Genomic DNA, 15,008 nt, shown 5'->3' with positions numbered 1-15,008 from the left:
CATATACATGTAGGTTCCTCATATTTTTCCCATAGGGTTTTTGGAGGAACCAATCAATTCATTGATCACAGACTAGAGTTGATCAAGGGGGAGTGTTGTGAATCAATTTATTGGTGATCAACACTAGTAACTGCCCAAAGAGCTTCACACCCTTTCACCATGCCCCTTCATCGTGTATATATATGTACAAACAGATCAATGGAAGAGACAGAGATTTCACCCTTGTCATTTGTCTCTCATTTGTGTCTCTTATTTACATTCTGAGTACTACTACTCTAAACAATACCCCTCAACGTGAGGCTGACATCCGGTCCCACGTCAGTGGGGCACTGCTTGCACACAGTCAACACTGGAAGTGAAAGTTATTCAATGTTACAGGCTGTATTCCACTCTCCCAGTTACTCCAGCATGAGAGCTTGTCTTTCTCGGTCTCTACTCCGTAGTCAACTTAAGATATGACGAATCGGCGCGCCATTTTCCTCCTGCTTTCCTTTCCAAGGGCGACATAAGAGAGATCTTCGCCGCCCTTCAGTATCACCACCACCTGTCGCTTGCCACGCCACACGTGCTCGCCTCAAGGTAGGCCAAGAGCAGGAGCGCAGCTTCACACATGTCGTCACCGGCGACGGCGAGAGGTGGTGGCGCGCCGGAGGATCAGGGGGCAGGCGGCGAGGCCGGCGTGGAGCGGGGAGGGCGAGGCACGTGGCGGCACGCGGCCTTCCACGTCGCGACGACGATCGCCACGCCGGCGGCCTACGCCCCCTTGCCCTTCGCCGTCGCCTCCCTTGGCTGGCCTCTTGGTGAGCAGCTTCCAGTATATCTATACACGCACTGCTCAAATTTCTGCTGGTCGAGTTCTGAAATTATGTGCTCCGAAGAGGAGCTTTCTCTCCATACATGCAGATGCAGCCTTTGCTCTAAACAAACGATTCATTAACCAATTGTTCTTGAGACCGCAGGTGTTTGCAGCTTGGTTATTGGGACACTGGTTACATGGTGCTCAAGCTTGGTTGTGGCCTCGCTGTGGCAGTGGAATGGAGAGAAGCACACCAGCTACCGGCTACTTGCAAAGAGCATCTTTGGTCAGCAACACTTTTCACCCCATCAAGCAGCGCTTTTGTACTAACTGACAGTACTCTCACAGCAAAAACTTTCTGATGAAAGAGCAATAATCATGAGGATACTAATGACCGCTCACAGAAAAGTTCTTCCTGATTGTTGTTGTTTGATTCCTCATTAGTAAACTCATTTTCAGTTAAAAGAAACTGTTGTTGGCAACTTGGCGTTGCAACTGAGAAGTATAAAACTGTGGTGTTGTTGAAGGTCCCTGGGGATACTGGTATGTGTCGTTCTTCCAGCAGGTGGCATCGGTGGGCAACAACATTGCAATCCAGATCGCAGCCGGCAGCAGCCTCAAGGCTGTGTACAAGCACTACTACACTGCTGACGACGGCGCAATGACCCTGCAGAAGTTCATCATTCTCTTCGGTGCATTCGAGCTGTTCCTCTCCCAGCTCCCTGATATCCATTCACTCCGATGGGTCAATGCTATCTGCACTGCCAGCACCGTTGGATTTGCAGGGACAACCATTGGTGTCACAATTCATGATGGTAATAGTTTCAGCGCATTTTAACCCTGCGAGAATGTCTGAAATTGCCATATACGCAAGAATGAACAGCAATCTCTACTGTGCAGGGTATCAGATCGACAGAAAGGAAGTCAGTTACAGTCTTCAAGGAAACACTGCAACTAAGATCTTCAGAGCTTTCAATGCATTGGGCACGATAGCGTTCTCCTTTGCTGCCAGAAATTCAGGTACACATGACATTTCATTGAGATTCATGTAGGTAGTAAAGTACCCTTCTCAAAAAACTTCACCGAAATTCAGAGTACTGTGCGTGAACCGGTGAGGGCAAACATGTACAAAGGTGTTTCGGCTGCGTACACGATCATCGTCGTGTCCTACTGGACCCTGGCATTCAGTGGTTACTGGGCATTCAGTTCTCAAGTCCAGCCCTACATCCTGTCCTCCCTGACAGCTCCAAGATGGGCAATTGTGATGGCAAACCTTTTTGCAGTCATTCAGATAGCAGGTTGCTTTCAGGTAAACACCTGCCACTTCCATATCCAATTTGGTGCCACATCCATCAAGTAATTGTACTTCTGCGCCAAGATATACTGCAGGCCAACATTTGCGTACTTTGAAGAGCAGGTTCAGGCAACGAACAGGAGCTGCAGATCCTGCCTGTGGCGGCTGATGTACACTTCTGCATACATGGCCGTGATCACCCTCGTCTCCGCAGCAATGCCATTCTTTGGGGACTTTGTATCTATCTGTGGAGCAGTTGGGTTCACCCCTCTGGACTTTGTGCTGCCTGGATTGGCACTTCTGAAGACTAGTAAGCTTCCTGATAACCTAGGATCGCAGTATGCTGTGAAGGTGCTCAGCGCTGCTGTCGCCGTCTTGTTCTCAATCATAGGCGTGCTTGCATGCATCGGCGCCATCAGATCGATCACACTTGATGTCAGAACCTATAAGCTCTTCCATGATATGTGATGATAGTTTTGCAGCATCAAGTAGCCTCTTGCGTCATTTCATGTGCTGTAGCCGTCCATGGGCATTACTTTACCGGAGGTCATAACATGAAGAGAACATCACAACAAAGTCCACTACTCATAACAATAGTGAAGATTTGATCTATACATACCATTACAGCTAGGCTCCAAAACAAATGCCGAACAAAGTGATTGAATAGGAAATGAAAGGAATTTGGAATGGCTAGATAGACACTGAACTAGTTCTCTCCTAAATGGGGGTACTAGCTTATTTAAAGATTAACTAGCACGGATAGTCTCAGCTAAAATCCTTTAACCTTCTCTTCAGCACATCCAAGGATTTCTTTCGGGCACTCTGCACAGCACTCTGCACAGTCCCTCGGCTTGAAAGGCTACCAAACAAGCTGTCTGGTGCATCCTTGAACTTGTCGCAAATCATTGCCACCTTCTTGTGATCCAAGGATCCATAATTCTTCTCCCTGGTTACAGGATTCATGAAGCTCTCAGGCTGATTGCTGAGCAGAAGATCGATGAGCTGCCTTATCTCGACTAGGCAATCTTTGAAACTTGTGTCCTTTCTCAGGTCTGACAACCCAGTGCTGTGAAATGTGTCATCTGCAAACCCCTCCAACATTTTCAGGTCAATGTCAATACCAGCTACAGCATTTGCATTGAACCTTTTGACTCTGTCACTAAGAAGTACTGTTATTAAAGAGTCTGCGATATGGCTTAGTGCACCGGAGACAACCTTGTATAGGGCATCTCTTGGTACAATCTGCTGCCCAGAAGACACCACATCATGAAGATAGATAATGACTTCATTCATGTAGTCATTTGCATGTTCTGGAGCTTCCTCCACAGTCCAATTGATGCTAGGCAACTGCAACATAAACTTATCAACCTTGGAATTGACCAAAGTAATTAATCCACTGTATGCTGCATTCCTGGAGGCTTTGAGCACAGCTTTAGCAGTCAAACCAGAATGGGGCTTCTCAAGAAGACGCCTAGGAACACCGCAAACTTGAGCAGCATGGCAAAGGAACATATCACAGGACTGCTCAAGAACTGCAATGTTTCCTGCAATCTGCACCATCTGTTGAAATTCCAGGGAGCCACCATGTATAAGGTTCAGAAAAGCATCATTTAATACCTCAATTAAGAACTTGTCTAAGTAACTCTTCACCACATTGTAGGAGTTCATGCTGCTACCATATGACAAGTATCTGACCAAGTCCTCAATGAAAGATCGCACAATACGGCAAGCATTGGGAACAGAAGAGGAAAACAGAGCGACATATGGCAAATCTGGTGCTACATCAGTGGGTTCAAGTTGAAGCGCTGCAACGTACATGTCGTATTCATTTTCCTTCTTTATAACCATCCGCTCATATGAGTCCTTAGACAAGACGTTCTTTATCTGCTTGTGGCAATCAGAGATAAGCAGCTCAATATACTTGTCCCTATTTTTGCCAAGAATTTCAACCAACGATGTAGCTTGGTATCCATATTTCTTCATGGTTGTACCCAAAAGATTGATATAACCTTTTACGTTGAGGAGGTGGTTGGCAGTATCCATGAGAGAGAACTGCTGCTCTAAGATTGATGTGACCTTAGAGATAGCTGTTTCCCACATTGTCTCCACCTGACTCTCAGATAGAAGCCCATCTGCAGTTCGAAGAACACGGTCCTCAATAATAAAAAAGCCAGCTATCTGAGCAAGGAAAGGTTGGTGGGAGTCAACAAAGGGTTGCGATGTAGAAATCTGCAAGTCCAAATTGAGCTGCATAAGCCTATTGTTAAAGTAATATTCTCGAAACTTTTCCCTATGACCAAGGCCAATGTGGATATGGTGTGCTCTGTACACTGGTGCAAGATCAAATTCTAGCATCACTTCCTCATCCATGTTCTCCACATCCAAGGAATAAGCATGCTCATCAAACCCAACATGGCTACATTCCTCTGCTTCCCTCTGTCGGGCACACATCCCCTCATCTTTCTGTCGAGCCAGGGAGACCTGGTCCATTGCAGCCTGCCCAATCTCCTTACCTATCTTTCTAATATATACAAGCCACTCATTGAACTCAATACAAATTTTTTTCTCGATGTACAGCTTCATAACAGGAATTTGTTTCTGAATAACCTTTTTCAGAAGTTCCAAAGGAATATTTTGCATGTAGTCCTTCTCAATCAACTCCAAAGTTTTCAATGCGGAATGTAACCTGGCTTGTGCAATGTCCCTGTTGCATATCTTGCACAGACTGGTGACTTTCAGACAGATCTTCAATGTAGCAAGGGCCTCCCCAACACTCCTATTTACCGAATACAACTCAAGAAGCTCATCAAGTTTCAGCAGCAAGGCGCTAGCAACCTCTTGCAATAGCAGATTCTCATCAGACAACGTGCCCTTAAGGTCATCAGCTTCAACCAGCACAGAACGAAGTTCGTCAACCGCAAGTATGAATTCCTCATAGTGAAGTCTACAAATCTCTTCAATCTCAACTTCCTTCATCTTCACAATGTTCCTGAGGCTGTGCAAGAGAGCTTCAGGCTTCCCAGATTCGAAAGCATGCCGCACAATGGGACCCAAGTCCTCATTGTTCACGATGAAGGCTGCAAGGCCCAAACCGATACCACCATCCCCATTTTCGGCAGCACCTCTCTTCTTTGTCTGAGCAGTCATGGCTCAACTGCAAAACAAGAAAAGAAAGGCATGTTTCAACTTTTGAGATCAAAGGTGTTACATGTTACAAATGCTTAGCATAGGAACAACGCACATGTACTGGGAGGGAAAAGCCAAAATTCTGGATTACGTTTGCGTTACATGTTACGAAATACATTATCCTTTCACTGCCACATGTCACACTAAGTCCCTGCAAGTCTACATGACTGACATGCAGCATACCTAAATGCCAAAGAAGCACATAAATTTTTAAGAAGGACCTGTTGATGGTATCCTGGTTCGAATTCGCTCTTAAAATTCTCGTAGTATCATATTTATCCCAAAAACAAAACTCATAGTACCAGCAACCCAACCAGCATTAGTTTAGCCACAGAATGCGGCAGGACTGGAGTGTGGAATAGATGGAACCAAATCTCACGGCAAGCAAAGCAGAGCGGCAAGATCAGAGCAAGCCACAACTAATAGTAGCCTCGCCATGGAAAGGAAACAAGCTGACACTAAGATTTCCACAAAAAAATTCCATTTCGGAGATCGTCCTGAACGGGTGGGAGCGGTGGAGTCAGCCGTGGAGCTCCTCCGCCACCTGAGGACCCGGACCGGCACCAACCCACGGCCGGCCACCACACCCATACGCGAGCACTCGCGGCACGCACGTATCCGCGCGACCTCCGGTGACAAATCCGTCGCTGGGGGCGCCCAAAACGAAAGGCGAGAGCCCCGCTGAAGCGCGGCAGCACATAGAGAGAGAGAGAGAGGCCGAGGAGAGAGACGAGATCAGGGGGAAACCCCTCACCTGACCCCGAAGGAGTGCAGCCCGGATCGGGGAGGAGGAGCGGCGCAGATTCCCCGCGCCGCGAGGGCGCGATTGGCGACCGGCGGCGGCGTCCTGCGAGCAGACACAGAGCGCTATGAGAGAGGGGCAGCGGGGTACAGCTAAAGAGACGAGGGGGAATGGCGGAGGAGCCTGGATAGAGGACGGGGAGAGCGGCGGCCCGTACCTGGGGTCTCGGTCGCCGGCGGCGGAGAGGCGAGGCCGGGCGGACGGCGGAGAGAGAGAGAGAGAGAGAGAGAGAGAGAGATTAGAGGGGTTTTGGATGTGTCTGGGAGCGTTTTTGGAATGGATTTTAGCGGCTTCCGGGTTCCATGTGATGTTTGGGCGTGTTCCCGTTGGAGAAAACGGAAACGAGGAAAGTCTGGGTTGCAGGCTGCGCGGCGGAGCGTCCAATGTTGCCGGCCTTGCCTTGCCGGCGCCGGCGTGATTGGTTTTTTCACTCTCAAATTGCGATTTCTTCGAGTGCATCCTTGTGGTGGTGGGGCGACAATTCTACCTCGCCTGTGCTGGTTTTCACGTTTCGGTTTTCTCTCTTCTTCTGGCCCAGCATTTCTTGTATGACTCCATTCGATCAATCCTTTTCTTTTCCTATTTCTATCTTTTCGTTCACCAAATATTTTTTAAAAAAATATGTCTTTAGTTCCCGATAACTTTTTTTTTATAAAAATTACAATCTTCATAAAAAAAGTTAGCTTCTCCCTAAAAATGTTTCATTCGAAAAGTATCTTTGAATTTCACAAAAAAGTATCTTTGAAAATATTTCATGAAATGATTGAGTTGCAACAAATTATCATATCTTTGGTTCATGCAAATCAGTATGGCTTCATCTATGGAAGAACTATCCAGGATTGCTGGGCATGGGCCTACCAATTTCTACACATTTGCCATAAATCCATGAAGGAAATTGTGATCCTCAAGCTAGACTTCGAAAAGGCTTTCAATAAAAATTGAGCATGAAGTAATCCTGCAAGTCATGGCCAATAAGGGTTTCTCTGAAAAATGGATTTCTTGGATTAGGGTTGTTTTTAGCTCGGCCTCACCTGCTATCCTACTGAATGGAGTTTCTGGTAAACCTTTCAAAAGTAAAAGAGGGGTTAGACAGGGTGACCCTCTTTCTCCTCTTCTCTTTGTTTTAGCAGCTGATCCTTTACAGTCCACTATCAATGAAGCAGCAAGCAGTGGCACTTCCAGGCGCCCTATATGTTTGGACAGATTTTGGTGAAGACTTCCGCATTGTTCAATAAGCAGAAGACACTCTGCTAATCCTACTTATAGAGGAACAACAACTTCTACTTCTAAAGAACATCCTGCACAGTTTTGCTTCCCCTACATGTTTGAAAGTGAACTTCAATGAATCCTTCATTGTTATGATCAAAGTGGATCACAGTAAAATGACAACCTTAGCTGCTGCTCTAGGATTTCAAAATTGGCTCCATGCCTTTCACCTATGTTGGGCTACCTTTGGGGCTCATAAGATCCTCTGAGATAGAGCTCATGCCCCATTCTGAATAGAATGGAAAAACACCTCATGGGCATCTCCAAGTTCCTCTCTGTGAAGGGAGATCGGTGTTAATTCAGTTTATTCCTCCATGCCAACTTTGTACTTGTCTTCTACGAAATTTCCATCCAAAGTGTTGAAACAGATTTACAAATATAGAAAGTTCTGTCTCTGAAATGGAGGTGATATAAACGAAAAAGGTGGCTATTTTTAATTGGTGGCTTGGCGTAAGGCTTGTTTGCCTAAGGTAGAGGGTGGTCTTTGTATTATTAACCTCAAAACTCAGAAGAAGCACTCCTCTTGAAATTCCTCCATAAATGCTATGCTAAAGATGACTTGTCGTGGGTGCATCTTTCTTGGTATTGTCTATACAAGACTAACACTCCACCTCATGCAACAAAATCTGTGGGATCCTTCTGGTGGAGAGATAAAATTAGTTTATCGAAGCATTTCTTTATGATGGCTACCCGTAATATTTAGAAGGTAATTGAGTCATCTTCTTGAAAGAACTGTGGAAGATAGGTGTTTTACAATGGAAATAACCCCCACTCTATTCTTTTGTGAGGTAGCAGAACATTTCAGTGGAAGATTTTCTCTCTAGAGAGATCGGTAGAAATTTTAGATTACCCCTTTCTGATCAGGTCTTGGTTCAACCGTCAACTCTGAACTCCTCCCTAGCTAGCTTGGCAGAAACCCTTCTCAACTTGATGAATGGTCTTTCATATGGGGATCGATAGATTATACAGTTCAATTCGAGAAAAGCTTATAAATCCATATCAGGAATGTTGACGGTCGTTAAGTGCTAAATTTGACCGTCAACTAGACTCAATAATAAAGGAAAACTATACACCTTACTCGTATATTTGTATCACTAATCTAGTTCCACAGCTATTTTGGAGTTTCCATGTTTTCAGATGAGCAAGAGCGAAAGAAGAAGAAAACACGATGAAGACGCCATGTAACTACGCAGAAGATTGCATCCTACGTCACATACTCACGAGGAGGGCCCACCTGGCAGAGCAAACGGGGCGCCACGGACGATGCACGAAAGGATAAGGTTGAGAACCCACGTGTTAGCCTGCCAGAAGAGGATAAGGATGAGACGTGGCCAGGTGGGGACGACCGACCCCACAGGTCAGCCGAACCTGGCCACAGTCCCATCCAGGTGCATTTCGAGGAGGAGTCGCGGCCAAGGCACCTGATCACCTTCCATACTTGCATTTGGAGGGAACCGACCTCCAAGACTATAAATAGGGCCCATCTCCCTCTCATTCAACACACACACACACACACACACACACACACACACACACACACACACACACACACACACACACACACACACACATTCACCATTTCACAAACCCACTCCCTCTCTTGCTCTATTGCTTAGGTAGTGGAGCTAGGCTAGTTTTCCCTAAGCGAATCAAGTCGTCCTCGGAGTCATTGAGCGATCCTCGGCTCCTGGTATGGCATTGTATTCTTACTATCAGCATTCTATTCATAATATAGAGTTATGCCATGGTTGCTTTACTTTCTTGATAGGTTATCAATCCATGCTTTGGTTATTCATGAGTTGTGCTACGAATATGGTTAGGCCAGATGATCCGGGTACGAATATCGGTTCGTTGTGCTTTCGGGCTTGCACTAGTGTTTTACTTGTCCATCTGAAGGGTGGGAGACCTGGGGACACTAGATGGTGACCTCATACATGGGCGTGGTGCTCGGGTATGCGGGATCCTTCAGATATGACCATGCTCCATGGTGTGACTGGGGTAGATGGCAGGAGGTGACAGTCCTGTCCGTCCGTCGTAACAGCTGTGTTGCGATTAGTGCATTCCCCAACGGTCTGGAACGGTGTAGGAGTTCATGCAAAGAGGTAACGGGACTGGATGTTCTCCGGTGCGGGACCTTCTCCCCACTATCCCATTTTCCTGGCACCTACAGCCCTAACCATGTTCTAACATAACCTTTGTTTTGAATAGAAGCACTAGGACCCCCTAACCTAGCCTAAGCTTCAGCTAACTTAACATAGGATAGTTTAGTTCGTTCTTTTGTTCTTTTATTCTTTTCTTCCTTGGGTGTTGGTTCTGTGCTTGTGTCACATTAACCTGATTTATCTTTATTATGGCTTACCCCTGTTAGACCTATGCCTATTACTTGAGGCACGATGTCATGATTAATGTTAAGTACAATACTTTTGCCACTGCCATCATTTGGGAAAATATAAATAATGATACCCTTACTCTCCGGGTGAAATGCTACAACGGTATATCCGTGCGCTTGTGGATCCCATCTGTAATCATATAGACTATACCATGAGAGTGGCGTTTCTTGGTGCAGTTGCTAGGGATGGGCTTAACACCCCCATTCCTAGTGATTACGCTAAGAAAAGTCAACAAGCATTTCTGGCGCTATTGCCGGGAACTAACAACTCCTGGTTGCGACATTAAGAAATGTCAACAATCATGTCTGGCGTTGTTGCCGGGGGATGGCATGTGAACAAAGTTATTGTGCTAGTATTAATCTAGGCTTTGTACTCAAGATATAGTCATTGCTCTTTTAGGCTAATGTCACTTTATATCTTCTTCTTTTTTATTTGAAAGAAGACAGGCGTAGTGTATGATCGGTTTCTCCCTGCCGGAAAACTACACAAAAAATCTAGAGAAGCTCACTACCTCGCGTCGTCCCTCCTCCCGCTACTCTTCCGGTAAAGAAACCCAGTTCGGAAGCACCCATTGTTCCATAGGTTATGGCTGAGAAAAAACTCTCCGGGAGTTCTCCGTCCCCTCCACCGCCAATGTGGCTACCAGACCCAACGTCAACATTGGGGACGTGAACTTTGAACTAAAATCTAGCCTCATCAACATGGTGCAGGCTAGCCCATTATGTGGCAAGCCGAATGAGTGTTGACACTTGTTAACGACCAATTTCAAGCGTCAATTTGATTAGAAAATCTTTAGAGTTCAAATACTTCATATGCATTTTTATCTAAAATAAAGTAGAAATCCACTATGCCCCTAGAAATTATGCAAAGATGGAAAATGGGACTAAAGTGCAAGTTATGAGGACCTTATGATCCACGGGAAAAATCGTCGACCAATCAGAGCGCAGAATTCAGGCTTACATGGATCAAAGGGCCCACATGCAGCACCAAACCGACATACCAGAACCTAAGGCACGTGGAAAAGGGATAGGAAGACACATGGAAGGCCACCAGAGAACTCAGGCACGTGGAAAAGGGATAGGAAGACACATGGAAGGCCACCAGAGAAGGCTGGAGGTGGTTGGGCCCACTCACCAGTCGGCCGACCACCATGGTCGGATGAGTGGGCCCCACCTCCACCGACCTTGACCCTTGGCAGGAAGCTTCCTACTACCTTCCCTAAGTCGGTTCAGGGTACCACGCGTCGTCCAACCAGGTGCAAGGCGCCCAATGAGCTCCCCCTATAAATATGAGAGGGTGAGGGTAAGAAGAGGTAGAGAGAAGATAAGAGCACAAGAGCACTCCTCTCATTTCTTCCCTTGAGTAGTTCTAAGGTTAGTGGAGCTTAGGTGAAGTAGTTGTTGGGTCGCCGGACATTCGTCAGGGAATAGGTATGGGTTCGCTACTAGATCTCTTTTGTAATGTTCGGTGTGTATACTTGACTTATCTTATGGTTATTTATATTTGCATGATATATGCCCTGTGGTGACAGACATAGATTTCATGATTAGTTTATTTTTCTATAATATGCTTTGTCTGGTCAGAGATTTAGTTCCAGTTAACTTTTACATGCTCCAATATTTATATGTTTGCTCTAGTATAATGTCTGTCCATCCGAAGGGTGGGGGATCCGCGCGGGATACTAGAGTATCGCTTGCTAGTGTAGACATGGTGTCTGGATTAGTTAAGTATTGCTGGATGTCGCCCTTTCCCATGGTTTGTAGAGGTAGCCTGCAGGTGGTGACAGCCCTGTTTAGTGCCATCGTAATCCTCCACGTTTGGTTAGGGCGTAGGAGGGTATCAATATCTGTGATGGCTTGACAGTCATATCTGTCAGCCATTTGCACATTCTCCCATGTTTTAGGCATAACTTGTTAGTATCTAACCAATCATTGCATAGTATTTAATGCCAATAAATGGTATGGATAATTAAAAGAACATTAGATAGACCTTGACTAACTAACTTCTACCTAGCCCCCTGCCTTGTTTTACCCTTTTGATAGGAATAGGAGTTGCTTGTCCCTCTCTCACACTACCTCTATCCATATTTATCTTACCCCTGTTTATGCATTTAAATATTCCATTGAGACAAGTTCATGGTACCTACCAACACAACTTACTCGCCGCCTTCCCTGCGGAATTATAAATGACTCTCCGATATACTCACGGGGTAAAATGCAGCACCGGTTATTCCGTCCGCTTGTGGAATGAATCATGGTTCATTAGTTTGGTTATCAGTAATTGCTATATGAAATGTCAAGGCATTTGTTTGCGTCGATGCCGGGCATTTCTGAAGCTTTTACCGAAACCAGGCTAAACGACCCTATTTCTGAAGTAGATGTTACGAAATACCAACAATGAGGACGCCAATGCTCATTTATAGAATTTTCTGGAGCTTTGCGACACCATTGTCATACGGGTGTTGCTGCCAATGCCGTCAAGCTCAAGTTGTTTCCCTTCTCCTTACTGGGGAAGGAAAAACAATGGTTTTGCAAGAAAAAGGACATTGACACCTGGGATAATAAATGCTCCAAGGCGTTCCTCGCAAAATTCTTCCCGCTGGTCAAAATGAGTTCCTTGCGCGGGAAAATATCAAGTTTCCAATAGACAGGGATGGAATCTATCCCGGAAGCTTGCGAAAGGCTCCAAGAATACTATAGCATGTCCTCATCATGGGATGGACGAATGGCTCATCCTCCAAAGCTTCTATAATGGTTGACAATGACATTCAGAGCCCATATTGATGCTGCTGCTGTAGGAGCCTTTCTCGACATGACCATCACAAAAGCCAAAGCTTTGGTCGAGAAAATGGTCTCCAACCAGGGGTGGAGCGAAGAACGACTCCAAAGTCGGACAAAGGGAATGCATACGTCAAGGAGACGGATATGGTTGCCACAAAGCTGGACCTCCTAATCAAGAAGATGGGAGAAGGGAGCCAACAACAAATACAGGCTCCCGTTTACGCCATGGGTCGCACTTCACGTGTGAAGTCCGTGGCAATGATGGACACTCCAGGAACGACTGCCCCGAGACCCGTGAAGATGTCGTGTACATCAACAACAACAGCGGGTATCGTCCACAACAAGGAGGCTAGGGGTGGAACTAGCCGCGTCCACCATTTCAGGGAGGTAATAATTTCAACTCTTCTTTTTAATTCAAACTTCAATTCGAACCAACCTCCCTTAAGAGAACTTATTCTTGGCCAAATTAAAATTAACGAAAATATAAATAAAAAGTTTTTGGCCAATGATAAAACCCTAGAAAATTTAAATATTAAAGTTGAAACTTTAGTATCAACTCTTAAGAATCAATTAAGTTTCAATAAAATGGTAGAAACACAACTTGCACAAATTGCTGCATCTTTACCTGCTGGTGAAAATGGGAAGATCTCGGGGCAACCCGAGGCTCCTATAGAAAATGTCAGCATGTGTCCACTGTGTCGCGGGCTTCTTAGGGTACCCACAGCCGGGTGGCGGAACGCACCCGCCTATTCCCTGAGGGGGAGTACTCGGGGAAGTGCCAAGCTTATTAGGCCGATCTAACTTGGGGCCAAGAACGCAAGAACACACGAATTTAGAGTGGTTCGGGCCGCCGGAGCATAATACCCTACATCCACTATATGGTGTATTGCTCTTAGTATGAATGAGTCTATCCTGTGCCCTCCCGGCTTGAATCATTCTCTAGCGGGCGTCCCCCTTTTATAGTGTAAGGAGGGCACGTACACGGGTGTTGGACCCCGACAGGTGGGCCCAACAAGGGGGTATTCTATACTTAAATAGGCACTAATGGTGCTACAGTGATGGAGAATCTCTTGCCGGATATGCTTCGCCGTCTTGTAGACTTCCTGACCGAGGGGGTCTTCTCCTTTCCCATCGGTGAGACGCCCGTTGAGACAGTGTAGGTTGCGGCGTAGACTGTTGGTCCTACCGTGTAGCTGTTATGATACTCTGTCACCGAGTTGTCATGTCTAACTGGCGTAACGGACTGACGCGCGTGGCATAAATGGTGCCAGCGGCTATACTGTGCATCTCGGTAACGCGCGACCAACAATACAGCTTGTCAAAAGTCTCCTTGGGCTCTGCTGTGGCAGAGTGCACTTAACGTCTCCCGCATTGAATGCAGTAGGTGGGCAAGCCTTCCAGAGGAAGCTTGGCAGCCGCGCGCGTACCTGCGCCTGCGGACACGTGGCGGCTCCGGACCACTCCTAGACGGGGTGTCTGTTCCCTCCCTACTGAGGGGTCCGGGTAGCATATGGGGGTCCGGGACCCCGTGGGGGGTCCGGGGCCCCCGGCCGTTTTGGTCCTGAGCGCTTTCTTCTCCAGGACACGTGGTGACACCGGACCTGTCCTGAGAGGGAAGCAGGTCCGGGGCTGTTGATCCGGGGAGACGGGGCCGGACCCCAGAGATCCGGCTGCTCAGCTCATTAGGGCGTAGTTACGGATAACTACACGAGTCTTGACATAGCACGGAGCTGGCCACCGGAGTGGACTTGGAGCGACTGTGGCGAGCGGTCTCCGCTGGAGCGGGCAACCGGAGTGGACTTGGAGCGACCGTGGCGAGCGGTCTCCGCCAGAGCGATCCACCGGAGTGGACTTGGAGCGACCGTGGCGAGCGGTCTCCGCCGGAGCGGCCACCGGAGTGGACTTGGAGCGACCGTGGCGAGTGGTCTCCGCCGGAGCAGGCCACTGGAGTGGACTTGGAGCGACCGTGGCGAGCGGTCTCCGCTGGAGCGGGCCACCGGAGTGGACTTGGAGCGACCGTGGCAAGCGGTCTCCACCGGAGCGGGCCACCGGAGTGGACGTGGAGCGACTGTGGCGAGCGGTCTCCGCCGGAGCGGGCCACCGGAGTGGACTTGGAGCGACCGTGGCGAGCGGTCTCCGCCGGAGCTATCCACCGGAGTGGACTTGGAGCGACCGTGGCGAGCGGTCTCCACCGGAGCGGGCCACCGGAGTGGACTTGGAGCGACCATGGCGAGCGGTCTCCGCCGGAGCGGGCCACCGAAGTGGACTTGGAGCGACCGTGGCGAGCGGTCTCCGCCGGAGCGGGCCACCGGAGTGGACTTGGAGCGTTGCTGACGGTCCCATGAATTACGTCACCGGGCCTTGCAGCAAGGTGTAGGAAACCAGACCTTATACTAAAAAGGAGCCCGGGACCTCTAGGGACAGCAGACTCGGAGACTAGGGAACTCGTAATAGGGCAGCGAAGTTCATAGGCTTAGGGTACATTACCAGGCTA

General features: G+C 47.6%; 2 protein-coding genes across 2 annotated transcripts; one reads left to right on the top strand and one right to left on the bottom strand.

Moving 5' to 3' along the window:
* Positions 1-250: 250 nt before the first annotated feature.
* On the top strand, positions 251-2,594 carry LOC120689548 (GABA transporter 1-like). The gene is made up of 6 exons (XM_039971844.1): positions 251-800; positions 960-1,082; positions 1,324-1,611; positions 1,697-1,838; positions 1,880-2,105; positions 2,175-2,594. Exons 1-6 carry the CDS (start codon positions 611-613, stop codon positions 2,556-2,558), a joined length of 1,353 nt encoding a protein of 450 aa, XP_039827778.1. The 5' UTR covers positions 251-610; the 3' UTR covers positions 2,559-2,594.
* Positions 2,595-2,645: 51 nt separating this feature from the next.
* On the bottom strand, positions 2,646-6,351 carry LOC120689547 (exocyst complex component SEC15A-like). Its single transcript, XM_039971843.1, has 3 exons — positions 6,236-6,351; positions 6,031-6,123; positions 2,646-5,244 (listed from the first exon to the last, which is right to left on the bottom strand). Exon 3 carries the CDS (start codon positions 5,235-5,237, stop codon positions 2,856-2,858), a length of 2,382 nt encoding a protein of 793 aa, XP_039827777.1. The 5' UTR covers positions 5,238-5,244; positions 6,031-6,123; positions 6,236-6,351; the 3' UTR covers positions 2,646-2,855.
* Between the last annotated feature and the right edge of the window lie 8,657 nt (positions 6,352-15,008).

This window comes from Panicum virgatum, chromosome 9N (genome assembly GCF_016808335.1).
Source record: "Panicum virgatum strain AP13 chromosome 9N, P.virgatum_v5, whole genome shotgun sequence".
Taxonomy (NCBI): Eukaryota; Viridiplantae; Streptophyta; class Magnoliopsida; order Poales; family Poaceae; genus Panicum; species Panicum virgatum.
This window is presented reverse-complemented; position numbering and strand designations above follow the sequence as displayed.